At 49.0% G+C, this 27,512-nt stretch overlaps 1 protein-coding gene across 6 annotated transcripts in view; it reads left to right on the plus strand.

Annotated features, from left to right (window-relative positions):
- Positions 1–27,512, plus strand: part of LOC144138220 (BAI1-associated protein 3-like) — a 500,259-nt gene that overhangs the window by 280,264 nt on the left and 192,483 nt on the right. For 5 of the 6 annotated variants that reach the window (XM_077670407.1, XM_077670408.1, XM_077670411.1 and 2 more), the window contains exon 4: positions 18,757–18,840. In XM_077670407.1, the coding sequence (XP_077526533.1) occupies positions 18,757–18,840 (84 nt within the window). Of the gene's footprint in view, positions 1–9,408; positions 9,620–18,756; positions 18,841–27,512 lie in introns of those variants that run through there. The other variant, XM_077670409.1, reaches the window with a different exon arrangement.

A 27,512-nucleotide genomic window follows, 5' to 3' on the forward strand; every position in this document is an offset into this window, starting at 1 on the left:
ACTGTGGCGCGATATTTGAAAGTTTTTAAGACTTCCTGCATTTTTTATGTTAAAAAACGTCTTTCGTGGCTAGTACTTAGCTAAGTGAGGTACTGAAGCCTAGTTATTTCAAATTAAATGAAGTTGTGTGGACCCTTCATTGCCCCTTTAGAGGGATTCGTCTGATCATATTTCTATTGGTCTTACGAATTCTTGTCCCACGGGCTTACAAACCATCGTGCACCAATACGAAAAGGTTTAGTTTCGTGAAAGTGTTCCCAACGACCTAGTTTGCTTATGGTATAAACATGTCGCTTGTGTACTGAAAAACAAGCACAAAAAACGCCTCTCACTTCAGCTAGTTTGCGCTAGATGGCGTTGGCTGTCTAGCAAGCCAACGTTTATTTTTTATTTCTGTATAGAAATGATATATTCCAAAGGTGAGCAAACCAGGCCATCGGAGACATATTTATGAAACTGTAAATCTTTTCGCATTGCAGATAATTTTTAAGCTTGATGGTTACGGATTAGTGAGTCTTATAGTAATGTGATTACGTGAGTCAGTCCCCTTTAAGGCGACGACATGCGGATCCACGAATCCTGCACATAATTTGTTAACTTGATGGAGGAATGAAATAAGAAAATTCGGAATCAAAGATTGAACTAACCCTTTCATTCAGTTTGCCAGCTGAAAGAAGTGTTCGGAGTAGTTGCCCTTTTCGTAAATATCCGCCGTAATAAACATTAAAGGGGCACTGACACAAAATTTTGAAGGCGAGATAACTTCGGAGATAGATTGGTGGGAACACACATACATCATCTGCAAAATATCAGCGGCGAATACAGCCTAGAACATATTTAAAATCAGTTTTGAAGCGTGCGAAACGCAACCGAGCAGCCAGCAGAGGACCACGCGCAATTGTAAATAAACAACATCCAAACACGTCACGAGTTTGTGTTTGCCGCTTCCGCACTACCGGCGTTTTGCGCCGGCTCGCGCGGCTCGCCGCTCCAATCGGAGGGCCGGAGGGCGGAGCTTCTGCTCTCGAGAACGAACAACCCGATCGTTGGCGGCGGAGGCGCCGTGATTTCGTCAGCTAATCGGGCAGCTGGCCGCGACCAAAGTTCTACAGCGATTCCAGGCACTCTGTTTCTATTACTGTTTATTACCATTGGATGCTAAAACGCGCCGGAGGCACGAAAAGCTCACTGAGCTAGCCGCACGGTCGCTGTGCAGGCGGCGGCCACGGCCGCGAAGTGGCCCAGGCCGGCGCAGGTAGCTCGAGTGATAGCTTGTTACCGCTGCACGAAATTGTCCCCAAGTCCCGACCATGGTGGCTTACGTGAGAAAGGAGTTAATGATGCGATGGCGGGTTGCATTAAAAATTGTCATCTGCACCGCTATCGAGAGCGGCACTCGAATATCCGCCGCAGTGCTGAGCCGAACACATCTGTAGGCGGACCTGTAGGCAGACCGGCCGGCTGCTCCCAGCGCGCGTCTTGCCACCCACCGTCTCGAGCGTCGCGCGTCGTTCTTTAGCCGCGGTAGCATTTGCACTCGCAGCGCCTGCGTCACATCCACAGTCACTTTTTAATTAAGCGCCTCACGAGATCAGTACGTGGGGGCATTCGCAGAAACTGCCATCGATGCGGATTCGACAGTGCTACGGCGGCTCTGCTCTGTGATATCCCTCCGACGGTCACGTGGTCAGCTTTGTTCACACAAAATCCACAAAATCCATCGTTTCGCGGCACTCGCTGAAACCGAAACTGCGACTGGCCGCATTCAAAATACCTCTAATTAAACAACCGTCGCACGCTGAAGCAAATGAGGTTTCTACAGGTTATAAGTAGGTCACTAGCTACTTATCGCAACAAAAAAAACAAGATGCAAAATTTTTGTGTCAGTGCCCCTTTAAGCTTAAATTCCCTCTCTGGACGAGAGCGAGAATAACGCTGGATGTTGTGAACATATTTTGTATTACAGGAAACTCGTACATGACTGGCTAAACACATTCTACGATAATCGGGCGGGCTCAGTTTCAGTGCAGCGCACTTGGATGACCAGTCCAATCAGGCAACGGCGAAATTTCGCCGAGTGACCATGTCCAGCATACAGTTTGACTAAAAATGAGTAGTGGCTGACCTCTGCTATGCCAGGATATACGTAGCGTAAGCTAAAGTTCAGCAACCCAGTCTAATCCAGTCCAGTTAAGTCCTGTCCTGTCCAGTAACTGCTCCTCGCGCATGCTCAGCACGGCTCTTCGCGAGCCACGCGAAACGGCTATCAAGCGGCTCCGGTGCAGCGTCAGACTTGGCTACTGCGCAATTCAGGCGCACACCTGGGCACGCGCCGGCGCCAGTGCGTCTGCCGCGGCTATGACGCAACGCAATCCAACACAATCCACTTTAATCCAATCCAATCCAAATCCAATCCAAGCCAAGCCAAACCAAACCAAACCAATCCAATCCAATCCAATCCAATCCAATCCAATGTCCCTCGCGCTTGCGCAGAACAGACCTTCCTGCACACGCGAAACTGCTCAACCTCGGCCAGTGTAGCTTCCGCTACAAAACTTCGTCTGCTGTGTGGCCGATGAAAAACGTCATTCGGGCACTGCGCGCTGCCACAGCACAGACCAACTTTTTGAGTGAAATCGTAAGCTGGACATCGTCGCTCACAGAAATCTCACTGTTGCCTGAATGGATTGGCCATCCAAGCGCACTACACTGAAGCCGAGCCGCGGGATCATCACATAATGTATTTAGCTAGCCGTCCCCGAGTTTCCTGTAATTCAAAATACGATCCCATCATGCACCATTATTCCCGTTCTCGTCCGGCAAGCGAAACTCACCTATCGATTTCTTCGACGGTGGGCAGGAGGTAATATCATTCAGCGGCCAAGATTACCCGCGGCATGCATTGGAACCCCGTCATATTTAACCAGTCGGTGCAAAGCTATAGTGTTCAATACGGCGGGATGTTCACAAAAAAAGGGGAACGACTCCAAACACTTAAGAGCGAAGCTCTTTAGGAAATCGCAATTTTTCGTGTGCGCAGTTAAAAATACCAAGACATTGCCAAGCGCTCACACGTGGGCGCGGGCCTCGCGGTGACCGCCCAGCGTCATCAGCGCAAGTTTGTAAGCCAAGCAAACCCACTTGGGAGATTGGCCCGATATTGGCAAAAAAAAAAATAAAAAAAAGCTACAGCGTTCGCCGTAATCGTGACAACACTAGCTCGGAACGAGAAAGACACGCCATAGCGTACGCCCCTCCAAGGTGATATCCACTGATTATCTCTTCCAAAAAAAGTGAGGGAAGCTCACACTTGTAGCAGCGCTGATGGAGTAAAGGTCGTTGCGGCAGTGAAGAAGAATCAAATCGGCTGCAGTCGTTGACTTAAACCGTCGTGATGGTCCTGAAGGTTGCATACTGCTTCGCTGCCTTCAAGTCTTACGCGTTAGCGTGAGTTTCCTTCATTTTTTTTTAAATCTTGAAAGCTGAATGAAGTGCTTATTATACAAGTGACCTACAAAACAGGGTAAAAATATCAGTTACGTACAGATCGTACAAGGTAGGCAGAGGAGCTTGCATTTTATGTTAATAATGAACCTTCCGTGATTGTCATTGACAGATCCTGATTTTCGCGAGTGCTCGCAGAATTACGCGCTCTCCTGGACATTTCAAAGGCCGTGATCTCATGCTTTCTAGCAGCAGCCTTATGCATTCTTGTTATACCTGCTGGGTTCCTTTAAAACCCACCTTCTGAAAAACTATCGATGCCAACCACCCCGCCATTCAACTTTACACATACATACACTCACCTCGACACCGCCGCGGATAGTGCACTCGTAGTTACGAAAACAACTAGCCTGGGATGAGGGCCCACGGCATCGCCATCGTCTGGTTATAACGGGTTATCGTTGTCGTTGCATTCCGTTATTTCTGTCTTTAACAGACATAGAAATTGAATCGACAATGCTGATGCCTTTGATTGTAAAGATAACTGGTTAAGTCCCAAGAATCTTTTACCTTATCTGGCTTAGTGTCTGTTTTTAAGTGTTACGAACGAAAATAAGTACATGGGACAGTTGGCAAGTTGTTATCTCTAATGCGACCACGTGGGAAACCCAAGCACACTTCCCTCTGAACGATGTTGCCACCGATTATTCAACCCTTTCGGCATCCGGTCATGCAAACAAGAGGCATCGAGGTCGTAGGAAGTCCAATAAACCAGGAAATGAGGCATTGTTCCTCCGTCGTCTTCCGGTGTCAAGTCGAAGAGCCAACTCTTTTCCTTTATGTTTTTTTTTTCGGCGTTGATATACTCTCTTCGTATTACCATACTTTGTTGCAACACAAGAACGGCAACGGAACGTGCCCCGCGCCTTATCACTGCCGCCGGCTTTTTCTCCGCTTGGCGCAAGCGGTTCGTTACTTCGAGTAGTTTGGGAGGAAAAACATCAATGCAGGCGCGAAAAGAAAACTACCCAACTTGGTGTTTTTGCGGCTGTAAACTTTCGAAGTCAAACTTGGTGAAGAAATGAGATGATCTTACGTAATCTCTTCTCAAAAGTCGCGCGCGTTGACGTGACGGTTTTGTCGCTTCGGCGGAGTGGTACACTACATGCGTTATTGCCGTTTCAGACTTGCACCCGAATACAGTAGCGCACTATCTTCAGCGGTGTTGGACCGGGGGCCCTATTCTCGACTGCACGAATTCCCAGGGAACTGGGAATTTGCCGGAAGTCTTTTCTTATTGGCTTTCAGTTTTGGTCACGCGCCTCCGGTTGACAAAGCGGTTGTGTGTGCTTTCGTCATTTTGACGTTTCATGACGTTTACGGGCACCAGTTCTAAAGTTTGCCTTATTTGTCTTTACTGAAAGCGCATAATATTCTTGGCCGGTAATGAAAAACTACAGTAAATGCACCGGTCATGACAACGTAGGCCTGTCTTTGCTATTAAACAACAATACTGCTTGCAATACACGCCCTCTCTGTGATTGGCTGAGAAGGCGTGACGTAATTTAAAGAGTTGGCGGGAGCGATCACTTCACACATTTGCGACTTCAGCCTGTGTAAAAGTGACGTAATGTTACGTAACAGCCTGGAAATGGCGGCTGCTCTTGCCGCGAAATAGGGCCACTGAACGTGAAAACACGGTAGTTCCCGGTAGAGTTCGGACTCTACGCGCTCCCGTCCTCGCCGAACAAAGACAGCACCAAGCCACATAATTGCTGCGCAGCGAAGGGCGAACGTTTAGTCCCCGAGGAGTCGGGCAGCGTTCGCGTAAAATGCGGTTTAGTGGTAACCCAGCACCATTTGTGTCCTCCGTCTTGCGTCGTCTTTCACGGAACGGTCGGCGGGAAAGGATGTAGGCAATTACCGTGGTTTGGCGGTCGTGTGGTCGTTGCTTCTGATATCTGCTTTCGAGCGCTTTCGTCCGATTTCCTCCACTACGATCTTTTGGTTTGTTTTTACTTTGCGTGCGTTCTATTACAGCCTTCTTCCTGTCGTACTCTTGTTCTTTTTCACGGCGTGTTTTCGGACACAGTTCTTCGTAAAGAACTGCTGTAAAGGTCAGGCTTGGCTTGGCTGCAAGTGGCTTTCGTACGACGTTAAAAGTGGCTGCTCTTCGATAAAGCGGTTTATAAGGTCACAAAATTAGGTTGGAATTGCCGTTTCATTTTTTTTTTTTCATTTCGTCTGCGTCTGAAGGGAACAACCGTTGCATGGCGATGCAGTCAGTCACGTAACGTGATGTTTTCAAAAACCGTTAAATTAAAATCCAGCGTCACCGCCATGCTGGAAATGTAACTGGTATAGATGATATAACGTCGGAAAGTTAGGTCAGTTCGGTTGCAAACAGTTGCGTAAAACTAAGTAAGAGAAATGATGTCGCGTAATGTCTAATTGTTCAAACAGCTCGGTTCTGGCAAACGACTCTTTTATAAACGAGTTTATTTATTTATTTATTTATTTATTTATTTATTTATTTATTTATTTATTTATTTATTCAATACTGCAGGCTTGACAGCCCAAGCAGGAGTGGACAAGAAACGTACAAAATACAAGAATATTTGAGTCACAATTGTAAGGAACAATACAAAGTATAAAAGATTTTAAAAAATGCATTTAACAAGGTTGACGCATCAGCGCAGCGCAGTGGCATTTGGGCTAAAATAAGCTTCGAGGGATTCAACAGTAGAAAGTGCAGAACGGGTAACGAATTCCATTCTTCAATAGTTCCGGGAAAAAATGAAAATTTGAAAATGCTAGTCCTAGCAAAAAATGGGGTTAGAGGTTTGTCATGGGTGTGACGGGATCTGGTTGAGAGTGGGTTCACATACAAACTACTATCTAATCCCAGCTTTTTATTAACCAGTTTGTGCAGAAACTTCAAGCGAAAAAATTTGGGCCTTAGTTCAAGAGTTCGGATGTTATTTGTGTTCATTAGTTGAGATACGGAATCAAGGCGGCTATATTTGGAATAGATGAAACGTAAAGCTTAAACAGATGAAACGTACAATAGATAAACGTACAGTAATTAGCAATAGGCAAGGTGCTAGGCCAGGAGCAGAATTAGACTACATTTAAGTTGGGAAAGGATTAAACTAGGGAAAAGCAGGCAATTAGACAGCAATTTCTAAGCAGTAAGAGGCAGGGTACTGGAGTGTCGAATAACGCTTCAGAAAAAAATTCGCGGTGTTAGCCGGAGAGGAAGATATCATGGGCAAACATGATGACAACCTAACTAAGATCATACATTCCCGTCATTTCCGTGACGGATATGACGTGAGTGGAATCTTGGTGTATCCCGGGATAAAACAATTTCGTGCTAAAATATAAAACCCGAAAACGAACAACCCGAAGTAAAACGTACTCTTTAGTACTAAAGGTTGCTTCCCCGCAAGAAGACCCTATGTGCAGTGGTGCACCCTTTACAGGCCGCTTGTTTCGTTGTACTGGCGTCACTTCCGTGACGGATATGACGCAAGTGAAATATTCGTGAATCCCTGTATAAAACACTTTCGTGTTAAAAGAAATGGATTTGGGCTGGCCACGTAGTGAGACGAACCGACAACCGGTGGACAATTAGGTTCATAGAGTGGATACCGACTTGTTCTAAAAGAAGGAATAGGCCATTGTCTCGATGGAGTCACGTAATAAGAAAACTCGGAGCGCAAAGATTGGGCTCGGGCAGCTCAGGACAGGCGCGGTTGGACGTAAATGGGTGAGGCCGTCGTCCAAAAGCAGTGCTAGGTGGCATGCCGAAAGCTCCCTTTCATCGTTGGTAACAAAATGCTACAAAGTCTGAACGATTGAAGTATTGTATGGTTTAACGCGCCGACGCTTCACAGGCGATGAGGCTCGCCGTAGTGGAGGGCTCCGGAATAATTTTGACCACCTGGGGATTTTTAACGTGCGCCGAAATATCGTCCACACGGCCGTTTTTGCTTTCCGCCCCCATCAGAAAAGGGGCCGCCGCGGCCGGGAATCGAAACCGCGACATCGTTCTTAGCAGCGCAACGCCTTAGCCAATGAGGCGCCGCGGCGAGTAGAGAGTCTGAATAAATGCAAGTCCTGATTCACGAAGGGGAAATCAGGCGTAGAAGCACTGTAAGCTGGGTTGCTTTCCGCAAGTGCAGTGAAGAAGAGATGAAGAGTAACCTTCCTCCCTCAGCAACATAAAAGGTACGGCACCAATGAGTACTGAACCAGGACGAATTTTTCTTGAACTGCGAAGTTTCTGAGGAATCTGTAGAGCTTTCCTTTGCAACCGTACGACTGCATTGATGTGGATTTCGAATTTTCCTTCACAGAAACTTACTACATCTTGGGGATTTACCGTAGATCTGGTCGAATAATGAGTACTCTCGGGGATGGTTTGTTCATCATCATCATCATCACAATAATAATAATATTCATTCTATTTAAATTCTATTCTTTTCTATTCTATTCTATTTAAAGGACGAGGGCATCTCCCGGTGACCTCCAGCCGCTCCTGTCCTGCGCTGCTTGGAAATTTGCGTAACACGTAGAAATAAAACATAAGTCGACCCAACGAGCTGTGGAAACTGTGGTTGGTGTAACAGGAAACAAGTGTTTACGATTAAAACTCGCGTTTAAGACGTCGTAGCTCAAATTGTGAAGAAATGGACTTGGGCTGGGTCTGTAACGCGCGCCATGTGGACAACCTGTTGGCCACGAGGGTACTCGAGGCGGTACTCGAAGAAGAGGCGGTAAGAGGCGGTACTCGAAGAAAAACACAGATAACTGGATGGAGGGATGAGATAAGGAAATTTGGTGCTAAAGAAGCTATTCGGACAGCGCCAGGTACGTTGAGTTTGAAGCAAGTGGGACACAAATTGGACCAAAGTGGGACCACGTAGTGGACACAAATTGACTGAAGAAGAAGAAGAAGAAGAAGAAGAAGAAGAAGAAGAAGATATATCGATGTTGAATTGAAATGGGAGAAGCCTACGTCCTGCTTTGAACATAAACTTGTCGCTTTTGCTGTTGTTGTTAATGATTACCATTATGATGTTGATGTCGAGTTGGCGGTAGGCGTAGCATTGTGATAAAGAGTAACCAAAATTATACTTTGCTTTCGTCACTTCCTGCAAAGGGCAGTGGCGACTCAGACCGCTTTGTGTGCTACCACAAAGGCAATCCTGCCCGCTTCGGCTGAAGCGGGTTTCGCCCTAAACTGCTGCGTCCACTTCACGGCGTAAGAGCTGCAATGGGCTCGAACCTCTTCAAGACGCAAGCTTTTTTTTCTTCCCCGTCGCCGAAGGGGCATCGTTCCAAACAAACTCCCGCCAAAGTGGTATTGCGCGCCTGTTGAAAATCGCCGCTTTCACATCACGCCCGGGTGACGGCAACGCAACCGGTGAATTCTCCGCGCCATCTTTCACAGCGCACCATCGAATTTCGTCTCCGTGGAGCAATGTTCGAGCAATGCCGCCCGCACACACTCACACGACATCCAGCAGTTCCTCCTCGAAGCACTCTGAACACACACACCGCCTGTCTACGCCGGGCTTCGCTATATCTCCCCCTCCCCCCCCCCCCCCCCCCCCCCCCCCCCCACGTTTCGCCGCTTCAGCACGACATAGACTTGGACACGGAGCCACCGTTTCACAATAGCGATTCCAGCCAAGCGAGCTCGGGAAACCACGACGTCGGAAGTAACAGGGACGCTTCCGGTCGGACGGAGCTGCTCGAGTGTACGTGCTTGGCTTAGAGGGTAGCAAGAAAGGGCCACGGTCTTCTTCGGCCTTCCCGGAGCGAAGGAGTTAAAAAGAAAACAGCCGGTGTTTCCCACCCCCCTTTCCCTCTTTGTCGTCCGCTCTGGCTTCTAGGGCCCCCCTTCGTCGCACGTGTCAGCCGTCGTTGTCGATAGCAGACGACGCCGGGCGAAACGTGTCTGTGCGTCGGCTGGCCGCTGTGTCAGCGCGCTTGGATTCTTCTGCCGCGTGCCCCGACTTCGACTTCGGCTATTGTTTGGATTTGAGTCGGGACCGCGAGGATGGGTGGTCGCATGAGGCGCCTGCGCCGTTTCTGTCGCCGCCGGTGTCGGTGCTGCTTTGACACTTGCTGCGCCTGCTTTGCCTGCGTTCACGGGAAGTGTCAAGTAAGGACTATCTTCACGTCCGGCTGGTTCCCTTTTGCGCGTTTTTTTTTTTAACTTTACGCATGCTAGGACGTGGGTCATCGGCGAGGGAGTGTCAGAGGTTGAGTTTCGCGGTGGCCTTGTTGTTATGGGTCTTGAACTCGAGACCACCTCCGTGTCGTGTTCAGTTTTTTTAAGCGAAAGTTTTTTTTTTTTAAAGCGAGAGCTTTATTAGTGGGACTGATGAGGTCCTGTAAAAAAAATTATGCATTTCCCCCTAGACCGGTTGGTCGACCGAAAAGCTATGATAAGATCTCTCGACACACGGCGCTCCGTCGTGTGAAAACGATTGTCTGAAAATTGCGAAAAGGAACGGCTCTAGATAAGACAATACACGCGCGGGTCCTAAAGAAGGAGTACAATTGTATGACTTTACGCCATAAACCGTGCATCGGTATATACATTTAGATCGTTCGTACCCGCAGTGGTAGCCCAGTGGCTAAGGCGTTCTGCTGCTCAGCACGAGGACGCGGGTTCGCTTCCCAGCCGCGGCGGCCGCTTTTCTGATGGAGGCGAAAAGCAAAAACGCCCGTGGGTTCGAGATTTCGGCGCACTTTGAAGACCCCCAGGTGGTCAAAATTAATCCGGAGCCCTCCACTACTGCGCGCCTCATCGCCTGTGAAGCGTCGGCGCGCTAAACCCCACAATCAATCAATCATTTAGATCGTTCGAAGGGGCGTTTACGTAGCACGCGAAAAATCGTCCCATGGGTTAGTTCTTCGTTGGCGATTCGGGTCTTTTAAAGTTTGACGATCGATTGGACGCACATACAGCGAGGGTTGGACGCACTTTTAGCTTTCGCGCTTCTCTTAGCTTTCTTTAGGAAGCACGGCAAATCTCTTTTTGCGTCTGTCGTGTGCATTCCCGTAGTCCAGTTAAAGTCCTTTGATCGGCTGTCGAGAAGACTTTGGTTCCAGATAGGCCGCGCTGTTGCGGGCCGCAGTTCGGGAAGAACACGCAGCTGGTGTTTTACCCGGGGTGCCGTTATATTTCAGCGTAAACTTGTGTACAGATTCTCCCTATACCCCTGATTCTGGCTATTCTGATATTTAAAATGGTTTCGCGCCATGCCAAAGTCTTTTCTTTTTTTCTTGAGGCTAGTTTTTTTTTTTTTTTTTTTAATGTGTAGTACGCGCCGGAGCTACGCTTGGGCTATGAGGTGCGCCGTAATGGTTGATTGCATATTAAGACCTTGTGGTAATCCTTAACCTACGACCAAACATTGACACACGGGTGTTTTTCTTTGGGCTCAGTAGCACAAAGACGCAGCCACTGAGGCATCGCGGAGGGTGAGGCGAAGTTTTACCTTCCTTTTATCAACGTGCTGCAAAAAACAGATATTTTGGGAACAAATTTTCTCACAAATTGCGGCATTCGTGCATTCACAATCCAACAAAATGCATCGAATTGAATTTACTTTCCGTACAGTATATATGCCCCATCATTTTGGATATACCGGCCCACAAAGCTCTCCGTTCTCAGTGCAACCTGCTACAGGTGCAAAAAAGGAAAGCCATGGTCTTCTGAGCTTTGGGACAGATTTTCTTGTCTGACATCAAATTTATCTGCCCTGTACATGGGGAACGATGTTTTCGGTTCGGTTTCCCCCATCTTTCGTCCATTTATTTGTTTCTGTCTGCTTGACTTCTGTTTTGGTACCTTGGCTTTCCCCGATTCTCCATTGCTTTCATGGGGAGGTAGCTGAAAGCATTAGTTCTCTACTTACTGAGATCCTTTTTTTTTTCAACTTCTCAGTATAGCTTTACGATTTTAAACTAGAACAAGCCCGCATCTCCCTGGACTGCTTCGTTAATTGTTTTCCTTTTCGCGCCTAGAGGCAAGCGGCGCACCGTCCTCTTGTCAACTTCTAAGTGTGATAGAGCGACTGCCTTTAAGTGGAGTACTGAACTCACAAATATAAGGTATGGCACCATTACGCTTTTCCGAAATCCGAAGGAACTTGCACTAAAAGGTTGGCTTTGCCACAAGGCATATCTTGCTGACGGCGGACATGAATACCGGTGAAACTTCGCTGTAACAGAAGTCCCTCAAATGGTTCACAGGCACTGTTTTCATGCGGAGGTACCTGAAAGCATTAGTTCTCTACTTACTTCGATACATTTCTTTTTCAACTTTCAGCATAGCTATTCGGTCTTTAAACAAGGACCAGCCCGTATCTCCCTGCACCGCTTCGATAGTTGTTTTACTATACGCGCTTAAAGACAATCGGCGTAGCGTTCTCTTGTTAACTTCTAAGAGTGGAAGAGTTTGCTGTTGGGCCTGTTGGTACATACTTTGAAGAACGGTGAAACTAAGCCTTAAAGACGACTAGCAACAGTTTAATGAATAATATTCCGAAGGAAAAGCAAGGCCAGGGCATGCGCCGTAAAAACTAAAGTAAGAAGGTCAGCTGATGACGCAGTTCAAAATCGGCTCTTTTTTCAAATATTCAGATTCTTTACGTGATACTGTTAGTGAGGAAACACTCACGCACTTATCATAACCATGCTTACGCATTTGGTAAGCGTGTGTGTCGTCTGCTCTCTCTCGTGTTTGCGTCTTTAAGGCTGGGTTTCACCGTTGTAAGTGTGATAGAGCGACTGCCTTTAAGCGGAGTACTGAACTTACAATTGTAAGGTATGACACCATTACGCTTTCTAGAAATCCAAAAAAAAATTTCAACAGAAAATTGGCTTTGCCACAAGGCATACCTTGCTGACTTTGGAGATGAATACTTGTGAAGCTTCCTTCTAAAAGAAGTCCCTCGAAAAGTAAACAGCCAGTTTCTCTTCGAGGTTTATCGGTGAAGGCTTTAGCATAAATACGAAACCCGTGTTTCGTGAAGCTCGCATTTCTGGCTCGAAATACGCTACTGGAGGTTGTACTTTTATTAAATTACTTACTACAACTCGCAGAACATAGGCTGCCATCGCAGTAAACGTAAAACAGATCCTCTCCCGATACTGCGTTGCTGAGGCATGAAAGATATGGTCACTGCGCACGTAATTTCATTTTCTGAAGGAGTTTGAACGTCGTTTCTTCGGTCTGTGGTTTTTCTCAGTTGTAGCAATTTTGAGGCATTTTTCGGACACTGTACAAGTGTGCCGACGTCGAGATCAAATGGCGCACTATGAGTCTGTGCATCAAGAGTTTTTTTAAAAAAGTTCCAGTCGATCAATAAATCAATGTCTTGTATTATGCAGCGCACTGAAATACACAGGTTTTGGTGAGAGTTTGGTAATCATCAGCCGAGAGTTTCATTCCCTGATTTAATATTTATTTGTAAGATCAATTTTGACGCGCAAGGTGCCAATTCTCCTAATTGCTCCGTATTGAACACTTTCCCGCCTACCAGCTCGCAGAATTGCAAGTTGTTCAAGCGCACTGATAAAAGCTCGTATAACTTGTTCTATTGCCGCTTAGCCTTCAGAGTGAACGAAGCAGAAATTGAGGAGAATTTTGGTTCTGTAGAAATATTGAAGTGAATGCGGGTTTCTAGGCTACTCACTCAATGCCTGAAGTGAATTCAGCTGACATGGTACCAAATATGTTACGTACCTGTAGGCAAAGAAACTGGGATACCTTCAATACCCGCAAGGCACAGTGGACATGTCAGTATGCCTACTGCCTTAAAGGGACCCTGCAACACTTTCTTTAACTTTTTTTTTTTTTTGAAATCTTAAATGCTTGCAGAAGGTAGTAACCCAACGCACCAAATACTTAGATTAGGGGGCCGCAAACAGTAATACCTTCAATACCTGCAAGGCACGGTGGACATGTCAGTATGCCTACAGCCTTAAAGGGACCCTGCAACACTTCTTTCAACTTTCTTTTTTGAAATCTCAAATGCTAGCAGAACGTAATCACCCAACACACCCAGTACTTAAACTAGGGGGCCGCTAAGTACCTCAGCCAGAAATTACTGCTCTATGCCTCTCAGATAACTTGAACACTCGCTCAAAAGATTTTTTCTCTCTTTCCCGGTCTTGACGTTCTTCGACCGTTCGGATTACGTCACTTAGGCCATGTAGCGGCTGTTGGCCGGTTTTCCTTCAGTTTCAGAAATTAACGGTTTTCGATAGCAACTTGAAAAACAAAGCCACAAAAGCAAAGCAGAAACGGAAGGCGTGTCTGGTGCTACGAGCAAATCACGCGGTGCCGCTCCGTGCTGGCGATGAATATAGCTTTCGCAGTGCTCCCAGACGCGAAGGAAAGAGTGAAAGCGTTTATCGAAAGTGTTGCGCGGTCCCTTTAATCACCACACTGGATTAGCGTATCCCGATAGTGCACTAAGAAGGTTTGTAAACGGCGGTTTTATTGTTCCGTGGCTCGAGTAATGCGGCGATTCAATATAAAAGTCGTATTACGGTTTGCATATGCACTGCCGTAGGGTTGTTTTGACGTGGTGTCATAGTAACAGTAGACCAAGGTATTCGGTTCCGTGTCTGTTTGACGGAAGGTGTCACAGTTTAGAGTGAGAATTTGAGCTCTAACCTGCTTTTTTGTTGTTTTGTTGTTCGAGCACTAAATTACCAGTTTAATTAAAAAGCCGGCATCCCCGGTGTCTGTAGCAGAGAAAAGGGTCCCGAACTCCCTTTCCTGTGGCGCTTTACATTGCGCGTACTTCCCATTATCAAAATGCAAATAAAACGAACTGGGTTGCTAGGAAACGCCTGGGAAGGTTCAAAGCCAGGTGGAAAGCGGAGAGTGAGCTGTTGTGGTAGCCGGGCGAGGCCGGCAGCGCAACAGTCGCCAGCGAAGCAGACTGCTCGGTGCGCGCCTAGAATTCTCTGCCAATATCGTCCAAGTGTTGCTGCTAAAACTAAACTACTACTAAAAACTACTACTGAAAGTAAAAACTAAAACATAACCAGCCCCAGTTTATTTGCGAACCTTGAAAACACAGTCCGCAGCAAATCTCGAGAACCTTACTCGCAGGGCTAGAATGTGCACTCAGGGTCGTTCAATTGGTTAATTTTGAATGTGACAGTACTAATTACCAAAAAAATGGTAATTAGTCACATTAATGGTGACCAATTACCATTACCAAGTCACATAATGGTGACAATGGTGGCTGTCACATTAAAAATTATTAAGGGGTGCTTAGATGTCCTCTAATTTTTTTCCCGGCATCCGGAGAGGTATGTTTATCTTGATTACAAAAGCTTGCGAATTGTTGAAAGGGGGTGGTTGCTTAAACGCCCCACAACCCGCGGTGGTGCCTGAGTGACTAGGGCGTTACGCTGCAGAGCACGAAGACGCGGGTTCGATTCCCGGCCGCGGAGGCCGCTTTTCTGATGGAGGCGAAAAGCAAAAGCACCCGTATTACTAGACTTCGGCGCACGTTAAAGATCCCCAGTTGGTCGAAATTAATCCGGAGCCCTCCAACACAGCGCGCCGCATCGTCTGCGTTGCATCGGCGCGTTAAACCCTACAATCAATCAATCAATCAATCAATCAATCAATCAATCAATCAATCAATCAATCAATCAATCAATCAATCAATCAATCAATCAATCAATCAATCAATCAATCAATCAATCAAAACTTGTACTCTATTCTACATTGCGCAACCGATCTCTCGAAATACACCTATGTACAAACAAATAATGCGCTAGTTATTTTTAAACACGGAGAACTAACGCCGAAAAGAGATATATCATCGAGGTGCACTGAAAAATTGAAACAATAAATGTGAGAAGCTCTGGATCATTATGGTTTAATGGAGAGCGTGTGCGTTCGCAATGAAAAACTGCCGCTATGGCATGAAAGGGCATTCACGCTTTCCAACCGAAAAGGTTTCTTGTGGTATTCCAGAGCTCAAGCTGAGAGAGGGCGCGATTCCATAATTCACCGTACTCTGTCCAGTAGAAAGGTGGGTTCAGTGTTTTGAGGGCAGCAGTTTGGGGTCGACGATAGGCGCCGCGATGCCTCCTCCCATTCGAAGACGTCGTACGCGATGATTTATCGCTGCTCGCGCAGACGTGATGACCTGCCTCTTACGGAAGCCCGTTTATGAATGCACCGCTGCCAGCGAGCGGCGGAGCACTCGGTTGCAGTGATCATCTGTCATCATTCCGGCCATCGTTGTAGCCTTGTTTCGATCGCGATGGTGATAATGGTGGTCCAAAGAAGCCCCGGTGTTTTCGCGAGCGTTTGTTGTGTGACGCCGGGTTCACTGCGCTGTCGACAGGCGTAGGTTATGCACGGCACGCTCGAGCGTAGCCTTGGTGGTTGCCTTCTGCTATGTAAAAAAACTGTGGTTCATTCCTCTGTCATAGGAATCAGTCAAACTCGAACGTGAAATCTGCAGGGAAATCAGCAGGTGGGCATGATTTGCGAGTCGGCGGCCGTCTTGTGGGTGTGCTTGGCGAGCGACGTCCTACCGGCGGGTCGCTTCGGCAAAGGTGTACTGGCGTCATTTCCATGACCGATAAGGCGTCAGTGAAATCTTGGTGTATCCCGGCATAAAACACTTTGGTGTTGAAATATAAAACCCGAAAACGAACAACCCTAAGCATAACGTACTCTTTAGTACTCAGCGTTGCTTCCTCGCAAGAAGACTCTATGTGCAGGGGTGCACCCTTTACAGGCCGCATGCTTCATTGTCGAGGCGTCACTTCCGTGACGGATATGACGTCAGCGAAATCTTCGTTTATCCGAGAATAGAACACTTTCGTGTTAAACCATTTTCATTATTAGGCTTTGATGACGTCTTGGCATGTCCTCGGCCGTGCTGCACATCCGCAGTTAGATGGGTCTCTTGGCTGGGCCAATTAAATCGTATACCCCAATGAGAGAATGGCTGACCCTAGGACGAATCAGCTGGGAAGGTCACATCCTTTTTGTTCTTTTCTCCTCAATAACATCTTGGTACGTTCTAGACTGTGCTTCGCAGGAGCAGTTAACCCGTCCTGTTCACTGCGCCAATTAAATCGGTCGGATACACCCTTATGGCGAAATGGCTGCTCCTAAGATAATTAAGCTGGAGAGGTTATGACTTTTTCCTTCTTTAATCTGCGTTACTATCTTTGCAATTTTTTTTACTTTGCTGCGCATGCGCAGTTTCATCTTCCTGTCGACTGCGCCAATAAAATTGGCGCCAGCACAGGCCAGTCATAAAATTGCTGCTCCTAGAGCGAAAAAACAGAAAAGGCGATAGACTTTTTTACTCCTTAATCCTCGATGACATTTTGACGTTTTCTCGACTGTGCCGCGCATGCGCTGTTTGATAGTCCGGTCGGCTGCGCCAAAACAATCATTCAGTAAGACAGCCCAACTATAAAATGGCTGCTCCTAGGAATAAGAAGCTGGAAAGGTCATTTACCTTTTAAATCCTTAATTCCCGATAACATATTCCCATGCTCTTTAGTATGTTGCGCATGCGTAGTTTGAACGTCGTGTCGACTGGCCCAATAAATTTGCGCTACCCCAGCCTAATGATAAAATATGACCCCTCTCCGGACGGAGTTGGAAGGTCACTTTTTCGTTCTTTATTCCTCGATTACATCTTCTCGCGTTCTGGACTGTGTTGCGCATGCGCAGTTTGACAGTCCTGACGACTGCGCCAATCACGTGGGCGCCGGCGCAGCTCAGTGATAAAACGGCTACGCCAAGGTCTAAGACGCTGGAAAGGTCATACTGCGAAGAGACGCGCAGGTCACGTAATGGCCCGAACGAACCTCAACTTGCATTGCTTTTTCGCTGCAAAGAAAGCACAACCTTTATACATTCGTTTTTGACATCTCGCGAGGATTGGCAGTCAAGACGCTAAGCAATACCAGTAAAGAAAATATGCCACACCGTACTGAATAGTGGGAGGAAGAACTTCCGCGTTTTTCAGCCTCGTTTCTGTTTTCGTTCTCTCAAAACACGTGTATAGCTGAAAACAAAAACAAAAATACTGGCCCGTGTATTCTTTCAAATGTATGCTTTGAAATAAAGGGTGGAAACACTGATATTCCTTCGTGCAATTATAACGCTATCTCATGGAGCAACGTCCATATGTAGCTCCATTGCAAAAACTACCAATAATCAACGTTCTTTGATTTGTTGCGCTGCAGTTGATTATAATATTACAAACATACCCACTCCTGCGCTCTGATCCTTTCGAAGCACTGGTAATCTCCGATGTTCCATTCACAATCTTCGTAGCCTGAGGCATGTGGGAAGGCAATGACCCGTGTTCTTTATTTTTTTGTCTTGTGAGAAGTACGACTGCATGTATTACAGTTGACTGATATTTAACGAAGTCACCATGACCAAGGAAATATTCGCTAAATCGGGAAGTTCGTTAGATAGAGAAACCGTGTTCAGGAGAAAGTGTGGGTGGAATTCTATTTGTTCGTCATTGCGGGAAAATCATAAAACCCGAATTCGTATAGTCAACGTTCGGTGGTATTCTTCGGTGGCCTCCGTGCACCCTGACGTTTGTGCTACTTTTCAACAGCATATTGCTCTTCAACAGCATGTTGCAGCGTCTCAGGGCGTTTATAAGTTCATATCGATTCACTGCTATCCCGACACGAACAGCTATTACGACTTATTTTTATTTGTTTGTGAGCACGAAGACATTTGGAAATAGGGAAGGGGGCTCATTGCAATTTTGTCCTCATACACCGCACATAGATCGCGTAGATTAAGTTCAATTCGGTGCAGAGGTGTACTTCCGACGCCAGCAAGTTCATTGGTAGATGCGTATTCAGTGAATTCACGAGTTAAAAACAAATGAAATATGTGTGGGTACTTAGCAATAGGAATTGCAGTCACGTGTGAAAATACACACACTGAAAAAAAAAATCAAACACTTTGTCTTAGTAATTTGGGACTTACAAGACGTTTACTCTACGCAGCAGCAATACTATCTAAGTTGCGGACTAAATTAGACGTGAAACGACTGCAGCACACAAATTAAAGCGTGCTCTGTTGTTTCAAAATGATTTCGTAGAGTGAAAAACACTAAGGGCATTGGTGGCGGGGATTTCCCCACAACGAACGTTTGCTCTGAAACGCTTACTGCTACAACATTGGTCTGGTTGCAAGTCGAAGGAAACATCCTTTACACAGAAGCAACTTTTTTTCTGTTTTTTTTTGTACAGGATGACGCCGACAAGGAAAAGCCCATACCTACAGAGACTGAGCTGGGAATCGCTCACCAGGAATACCAGATCAACAAAAAAGAGGTGAGTTGCTTAGCCTTCGCTGCTTCCGCAACCGCAAAAAAAAAAAAAAAAAAAACGATATCCCTTGCGCACACCAACTTCTCCCTTCTTCAGCTTGTACTGTCGTGTCCATTCGGGTTGCTTTACTCAAGACGAAGTACCTCGCACGTATGTACACGTCGTAGCAGCAGTTCTGTGCAGTACGCGGTACGCGGTGAGATAACGGGGGCTATCTGCCTCTCAAGACAAGGGAAAACTACCGGATGCGGAGTATGGTGCACTACCACAGAGAGTGTACCCTGGCGAGATTTCTCCAATGGCTTTTTTTGCACGGCGACATCGCCATGGCATCTCGTTGCTTGCTTTCGGCACGCATTACTTCTAGAGTAATGCGCGCCATATATATATATATATATATTGGAAATGAGGGGCTCCGTGAAATAAGACAGAAAGGGTTGGCAGCATATATATATATATATATATATATATATATATATATATATATATATATATATATATGCTGCCAACCCTTATTTTCTGTCTTATTTCACGGAGCCCCTCATTTCCAATTTTCTGATTCGCTATATATATATATATATATATATATATATATATATATATATATATATATATATATATATATATATATATATATATATATATATATGGCGCGCATTACTCTAGAAGTAATGCGCGCCGAAAGCAAACAACGAGACGCCATGGCGATGTCGCCGTGCAAAAAAAGCCATTTGAGAAATCTCGCCTGCAGGGTTTCGCCCGGAAAGCGCTCGAGGAATTGTTTTTGTCATGCGGCAACCTTCTTTTTGGGAAAAATCTTCGTTGACGTGCGACAAAAGTACCGTCGACCCGAGGCTTCATTTGCACTAATTGTTCGCAAGGCTTATCGCTAACCCGTAGAATGACAGGAAGCTTGGATTGCGGCGGATAGGATTGAATTGGATTGAATAAATTATACTTAGGCCTCCAGAAAATGTAATTTTAATGATTGATTGATTGATTGTAGGGTTTAACGCGCCTACGCAATGCAGGCGATGAGGCGCGCCGTAGTGGAGGGCTCCGGATTAATTTCGACCACCTGGGGATCTTTAACGTGCGCCGAAATCTCGTACACACGGGCGTTTTTGCTTTTCGCCTCCATCAGAAAAGCGGCCGCCGCGGCCGGGAATCGAACCCGCGACCTCGTGCTCGTAATTTTAATCGCCACGGTCCGCGGTAACTGCTCCTTTGGGGATCGGACAAAGAGGCTATTGACGCATGGGCTATTCAAACGGTAAGGGGGTGATTAAAAACCGCCTGCTATTAAAAAATTGAGAAAGAATGACACTACCGTTTTTTTTAAAGCTGCGAGCTCCACATAATTCGAAAATCAAAGGTATGACAGAGCGGGCAAGAAAAAGAGCAACGAATTACGCTAAACTTGCTCACTAGGGAGCGAGCCGAAATTTCTAGCACGGTGCGCCTAATGTTTGTTCATCTATGCAAGGTCCCGCACGTAGTTTGTGACGTGTGCTGTTTTAGTTTGCGCGGCGGATGAACCTACACCACATTCTCGCCGCCAATTAGCCATGAACATTTCGATGGCCCATCCGTCTTGTACTGTACAGCGCTTTTTAGTGCTCATCATTCTTTGCCGAGTACCCCTACAGCGATGACCGTGTGACGCCCTGCGTATGCACAAAAACGGATAATTGGCGCAATTAACTCAATTAATCGTTAGGCTGCGTCTAACCTCACGGCAGTTTCCATAAAAGCTGGCTACCCTAAATTTTGCTCAATAATATTACGTCCTAATGTGACCTAACATAACACAACCTCACCGAACCTAGCGTAACCTAACCGAACGCGTCATAATCTACCCAAATCCAGCCCAACTGCAACAAACCTAATCTAACCCAGCCCAATGACACAGAACACACAACCTATATTAAACGTAATTCAACCCATCCTAGAAGTCCTGTGCGTCGATCTCTTGATATAGTAAAAAAACCAGAGTAAAAGACAGTATTATAAAATCACGATGACCGAAAAATTCCGAAAGCTAAAAAAACATCGCAATGTCGGACTCGAACCTGAACCTTCTTGTTTAAAACCTTGTACTATACCACAGCGCTACAGGGCAGTTGCAAACACGGCTTTTTAGGGAATACTTACGGCATTAGCGTCTACGCGTAGCGTGCTTAGCTAATATTAGGCGACTGTCGTGAGAAATTTCTCACGGTAATTCTCACAGTTGCCGGGATAATATACACTACCTAATCATTATGATAGCGTAAATAGAGATAATTTGCCCAATAAAGTTTTGAAAAGCAAAAACACACAAAAATAGGATAATTAAACATTTCACATCAGTGAACTAAAAAAAAGTTCAAAATTTGCGTCCCCACAAAAAAAAAACGCAGACTAAAATGAAGGAATTCGCCCAAAACGTAGGAAATGCGTATGAAAATAGGGAAAATGGCCGAACCGTTCACCACGCCTTGCATCGGCAAAAAATGTACTATAGGTGCGGTTGAGGGAGTTAGTCGCTATAACAGCGGAAACGTACATCATTGGCAAAAATAAATGAAGAAAAACTTTAAAGCAATAAAGCAGCCCAAAATAGCTACTCGTCACAAAATCTGTGTACAAAAAATTACATTTAAGACAGATGGTGTAAGAATGTTTCGAATTAGTAGACGATTCGCCGATTTTCCGCCCATTATTTTTTTTTCTGTGTCTACGCTGCCACCCGACGCCACTATAAGCACTCCACTAAATTTGATGTGCGTTCGCGTTATCTTGCGTAACGATGCGTCCAGCAGCACTACTCCGCATTCCCAAACTTTCGCAAATTCGCTAAGCAAGAAACACGACGCTTTCCTTAACGTAATCTGATCAAACCTAATCCAAGGTAGTGTAAGCGTTAATCTAACCCTATAATGTAACCAACTACAAACTAAGCAATAACCGAATAAAGAAAGCAATTATCGAAACATTAAAAGATAAAAACAAACACCCACACCAGCGCCGGAATCAAGCCACGCTCGTTAAGATTACGAAGCGAAGGCGCAAGCTCTGCACCATTATGTCAGGCATCACACACCGCGCCAGCCAAGCCTAAAAAAAATTCACGCATCTCCACGAAGTGAATCATGACGAGTGGGCGAAGCGCTGGGGATCGTTCTTACCGTAAATCACCCGTGGCATTGCCCACTCGCGCATGTAAATGGGTGACAGCGCGTGTGTACAGTATATACAAATCCAATCCAATCCAATCCGATACAATTCAATGTAATCCAATCCAATCCAATCCAATCATTTTTAATCCAATACAATCCAATCTAATCCAATGCTCTTTGCGCATGCGCAGCACTGTGTACACGGACGACAAGCCCCGGACAAAGCGAGTTCCTAAGGTGCTGCGTCCCTAAAATTCGGCCGGCGTCGCAATTGAAATGCGAATACTAAGGAAGCAGCGGAGTAGGGTGGTCTTCACTAGCATTAACTTGACATTGCTTAGGTCTGCCCCTTTCTTAAGAGAAGGTTAAAAAGCGAAGCTTTCTCCACGAAAACCGAGTTTAATCAAAGTCCACAATCTACTCTCCTGAAATCGAATATCCGAGCTGTCAAAGTCCACTTCAACTCAGCCGAAGTCCAGATCCAACTCCCGCGCTGCGAATGAATGAATGAATTTATTGTCAAGAAAAAGGAAAGGAAAGACCACCAGCAGGCGTAAATTGTCACACCTAGGGGTGGACACCGGAACACCTGCTGGTGTGGGGGTTGGGGCAGAGGATGACAGATTCATAGAGAGGAGAGACAGATGATAGAGGTGACATGTTTACAGAACACAAGAGAGAGAGGGGCATATTTACAAGTTAACACTCACTCCCACACCCACACAAAGTCTGGAGCAAGAGAAAAAAAAAAAAAAGTTCGCACAGTCTCGTAAAAGTTCACACAGTCACTGTGCCAGAGAGTCAAGTGCCAGGCGGAGCCCTGAGGCCTCCAGGTAGCCGCCCAGCGCCTCGTGGACGCAGTCCCTCTCCCTGGTGTTGCCCGGCGGCCATAGTAGCTCGTCTAGCGGCCGAGCCCTTCCTCCCAGGGCGGCCAGCAGTTCCGGCCTCCCTGCCGCATACTCGGGGCACTCGAAGAGCAGGTGCGGCAGGGACTGGACAGGTGTGCGGCAGTGCCGGCAGGCAGGGCTGTCTGCCAGCCCCAGGCGGTGCTTTCGTTCCGCCGTCCACACCGCCCCCACGCGGAGGCGCAGGATTGCCGAACGCTGCTGTCGGGGCAGCCGTGCAGCCCGCACAGGTGGTGGGGCCTCTCCAGCAGCCAGCCGCGGGTCCGGGTGCTGTGCCCGCACGTGCCGCTGTATAAGCAGGCGGGAGTCGTCCGCCGCTGCCTGGGCATCCGTGGCCGCGGGCGTCAGCTCGTGGGCCTCAGCGGCCAGCTCGTCCGCCCGCTCGTTGCCCTCGAGCCCGATGTGGCCGGGCACCCACTGCAGCCGCAGCCGGGCACCCCTGCCTGCCAGCCGCTCCGCCTTCTCGCGCACTCCTCGAACCAGAGGGGAGTGCGGGTCGCCCTCCCGGATGCGCAGCAGAGCCACCCGGGAGTCGCACAGCAGGGCGCAGCGCTCGGGTGCGGGCTCCAGCTCCAGCAGCAGGTCCAAGCCCAGCTGGACCCCCACAAGCTCTGCCGTGGCCGAGGATGCGGCGTAGTGCAGCCGGGCCTGCCGGGTGGCCTCCCCCAGCACGGCGGCCGCTGTAGCGGAGCCCTGCCGCCGCCGCACAGAGCCATCCGAGTACGCCAGGGTGTGGCCCTCCAGTTCTTTCCAGACGACGGCCCGGGTCAGCTGCAGCAACCCGCAGTGGGGCGTTCGCCGCTTGCTGCGCAGGCCCGGAATCTCAAGGTGCAGCTCGGCCGCCAGGTCCGGAGGGCGGCTGGAGGGCCCCAAGTCTGTGGTGCCCACCACCTGCTCGTACCGGGCCAGCATGCGCCCCATGCGCGAGTGCCGGTGGGTGCGCAGCCGCTGCAGCAGGGGGCCGCCCCCCTCGGCTCGGCGCAGCCGGTCAATGTGGCCCAGGGCCCTCTGCTCGGCCGTCATCTCCAGCGTCCACACCCCTGCCTCAGCCAGCGTCCTGTCGCACTGCGAGTTTCGGGGCAGGCCAAGGCAGGCGCGGACGCCCTTTCGATGGTCGCCCTCCAGCTGCCGCCAGTTGGGTCTCCGCAGGGTGACCAGCGGCAGCGCGTACATCAGTAGCCCCACGACCGAGGCGCTGTACAGCCGCAGGGCTGTCTGCTGGGAGCAGCCTTTGTCCCGGGCGACCATCTTCCGCACGGCCGAGGTGGCCAGCTGTGCCCTGGCCCGTAGCTCCTTGGCGGCCTGGCGGAAGTCCACCCTGTGGTCCAGGGTGAGCCCCAAGTAGCTCACCCTGGTCTTCCATTCGAGCTCCTCGCCGTCTATGCGGAGTTTCCTCGTCCTTCCGCGGGCGGATGCGCTCGGGTGCACAAGCATGGCCTCTGTCTTTGCAGCCGACAGCTGCAGGCCGACACCTTCAAGCTTGCACCGCACCGCATCCATAGCCGCGTGCAGCTGCTGCACGACCGCCCTGCCGTCTCCTTTCGGTCCAAGCACCCACAGGGCAATGTCGTCGGCGTACACCGACATGTGTACCCTGTGCCCCCCCCCTCTGGGCAGGCAGCCTGGCAGGGCTGCCATTACCAGGTTGAAGAGGAAGGGGCTGACGACGGAGCCCTGTGGGGTGCCGATATCCACTGGCCGAGGTGCCGACAAGACGTTCCCCACCTGCACCTGCGCCGTCCGGCCCGTTAGGAACGCCTCGACGAAGCCCCGCAGCTTCCCCGCAATGCCGGCCTCCTCCATGGCCAAGGAGATGGCGGGGCGCTGCAGGTTGTCGAAAGCGCCCTTCACATCGAGCAGCACCAGGGCAGCCACCTGCCTGGTGGCACGGGCGTGTTCCAGGGCCGCCACCACGTCAGTGATGGAGTCGGCCGCCGCTCGGTGCTTTCGAAACCCCGTGAGCTGCTCCGGGATCGCCTCCTCCTCCACCACGATGGCCTCCATCCTGCGCAGCGCCACCCGCTCCAGCAGCTTGCACCCGCAGGAGGTGAGGGCCACGGGACGATATGCCGTGACCGCCCAAAGGCCCTTCCCCGGCTTGAGTATGGGCCTCAGGATGGCGAGCAGCCACTCGGGCGGCAGCTGCCCCGTCTCCCAGATGCGGTTGTAGGCCATCAGGAGCTTGCTGAACCCCACCTCATCCAGGTTGCGGATCATCTGGTAGGTGAGGCCGTCTGCCCCTGGCGCCGACTTGCGCTTGCAGCTTCGGAGGGCACTGCGGAGTTCGCCCTCCGTGATGGGGGCGTCGTTGAGCGGGTGACGTCCCTCGGGCTCCTCCAGCGCAGCCGCGGGCCTTGGTTCCGTCCGGTGCTGGGGCAGGAAGTGATCCGCAAAGAGTTCGGCCAGCTCCCCAAAGCTTGCCTGCTTGCGGATGGCCAGGGCGGCCAGAGGGTTGCGGTTTATCCGGGGCTTCAAGATGGAGCGGAAGATGCCCCAGAGTCGACGGCAGCGCGGGTCTGCCTCCAAGCTGACACACAGCTCGGCCCACCGTTGCCGGTTGAGGCGGTGGGCATGTCGTCGGCAGGCAGCATCCACGCGACGGTACTCCGTCCAGTCTGCCCTGTCCCCCGAGCGCTGCGCCCTACGCTCCGCCCGGTTCCGTACCGCCCGCAGCTGCAGCAGCTTCAGGTCTGGCATGGTGGTGGTCCCCTCGGCGACGGTGCAGCTCCGCGTGGCTCGCCTGGCGCAGCGAACCAAGCCCCGGAACATCTCTGCTCCCTCCCCCAGCTCCTCCTCAGCAAGGCAGCGCCGGAACTGGTCCCAGTGGGTGATGTGGTGCAGTGCGGGCCGTCTGGCCGGCTTCACGGGTGGTGCAATGTGCCGCGGGTAATGGTCGGAGCCCATGTGCTGGGCTCCCGCCTCCAAGTGGCCTCAACCCCGGCTGACACCAGGCTGAGGTCGATGGCAGTGGCAGTGCGACTGCCACGCCTAAAGGTGCACTCACCGGTGTTCAGTGCAGTGAGGTTGAGGCGCAGCATGGTGTCCCACAGCTGCTCTCCCCGCGTGTCGATCCTGCCATCTCCCCAAGCAGTATGGTGGGCGTTGAAATCACCACAGAGGAGATGGCGGTCTGCGCATAGAGACACCAGCTGATCCAGAAGGCCCGAGTCCCAGCTCTGGCATGGACGGTCCGCGCTGCGGACCGTCCTTTCGGTCCGCGCTGCGGACCGAAAGGAAATGCTGTGCGGTCGGAATGCGATGATAGCTCAATCGGGTAGACGCCGGTATCATAACGCAAGTGACCCAGGTTCGATTCCGACCACGAGGGGCTTTTTTTTCTTGAGAGGGGGCACTCTCCACACCTGCTCGTCGGCTCTTTGCGTCCTCGCCACTTCCCTGCACATCTCTTGGCCTAGCATTTTTCTCCTCGCCGGTATGCTGCGCCGAGTTTTGAGCGACGCCTGGCACGGATAAATGTGAATGTCTTCGGCTACCACTCTAGCCGTCGCTGCACCGCTGGGCTCGAGTGCCGTCAGTCGTCGCTCTAGACACTCCGTTTGTTTTACATCAAACCAATCGCAACTACGAATTTATCTAGCCATCGCCTATGTTTTTTGCCTTTCTACTTGTACGTAAGGTAAATACCACGAGCCATGAAGAATTATGTTTGTTCGCCGCCTTAGTCGGTCAAGTTACGCGAAGTTTACGTACAAGACGGCAAAATTTCGTGCTTTGTTGTTAAAATTTGCGTTAATAGTGTCCACGCACACATATACGCCAAGACCTGAAGGCGGATATCTTGGAGCTGAAGGTATTTTGCGTCTGGAATCATTCATTGGGATCACTTCCAATCGCGGTCGAGCCCGTAGGGCGTGAAGGAACGGGCCTTCGGCCTTGGCTTACTGTACGCAAACCTTCTTAGTAGCTGGAGCCAATCAAGGAAAGTGAACTCGACGTTTTTTTTTGTTTCTTTAGTATCCAGCAATTCCGACGTGGAGATAAACGGCAACAATGTGTGTCACACACGATGTCGTTTCTCAGGGAATCCAGTAACATTCATGTCTTTACGATGGAGTTGTCCGCAAACCTGAACTAGTTGCGTCTGGACTCTGGACAAGGAAACAAGGAAACAATTGTGTGTGTATGTGGAGATAGAAGGAGAGAGAGAGAGAGAGAGAGAAACAGAGAGAGAGAGAGAGAGAGAGAGAGAGAGAGAGAGAGAGAAAGAGAGAGAGAGAAGCTTCTTTTATTTTGGCAGGAGTGGTGGAAGTGAGAGCAGATGGTAGGGTGTGGCAGTGGTGTTTGCGGCCTGGGTTGTCTTGAAAGTTACTGGATTTCTGACCGTGAGGCTGGTGTCCTCTTAAGAGGCGGGACTGGCCGCGTGGGAGAGCAGGGAATAGGCGCAGAAAACGAAAAAGAGAACTTTCGCAATGAGGCCTTTCACTACATTGGAATCATTGTGCGCGCTGATTCTAACTCAATCCATCCCGGAGAATAATGGCGGGTATTTGGAAATAGCCACACTTGGGCCTTTTCTTTTTACGTGCAGCTTTGAGACCCTCGTGCTTGGGAGCTTGAGCAATCTGTCGAGTGTCTGAAATATTCTCTG

This window comes from Haemaphysalis longicornis, unplaced genomic scaffold (genome assembly GCF_048455015.1).
Source record: "Haemaphysalis longicornis isolate Haplotype H1 unplaced genomic scaffold, Haemaphysalis longicornis Haplotype H1 scaffold_5, whole genome shotgun sequence".
NCBI classification, from domain to species: domain Eukaryota; kingdom Metazoa; phylum Arthropoda; class Arachnida; order Ixodida; family Ixodidae; genus Haemaphysalis; species Haemaphysalis longicornis.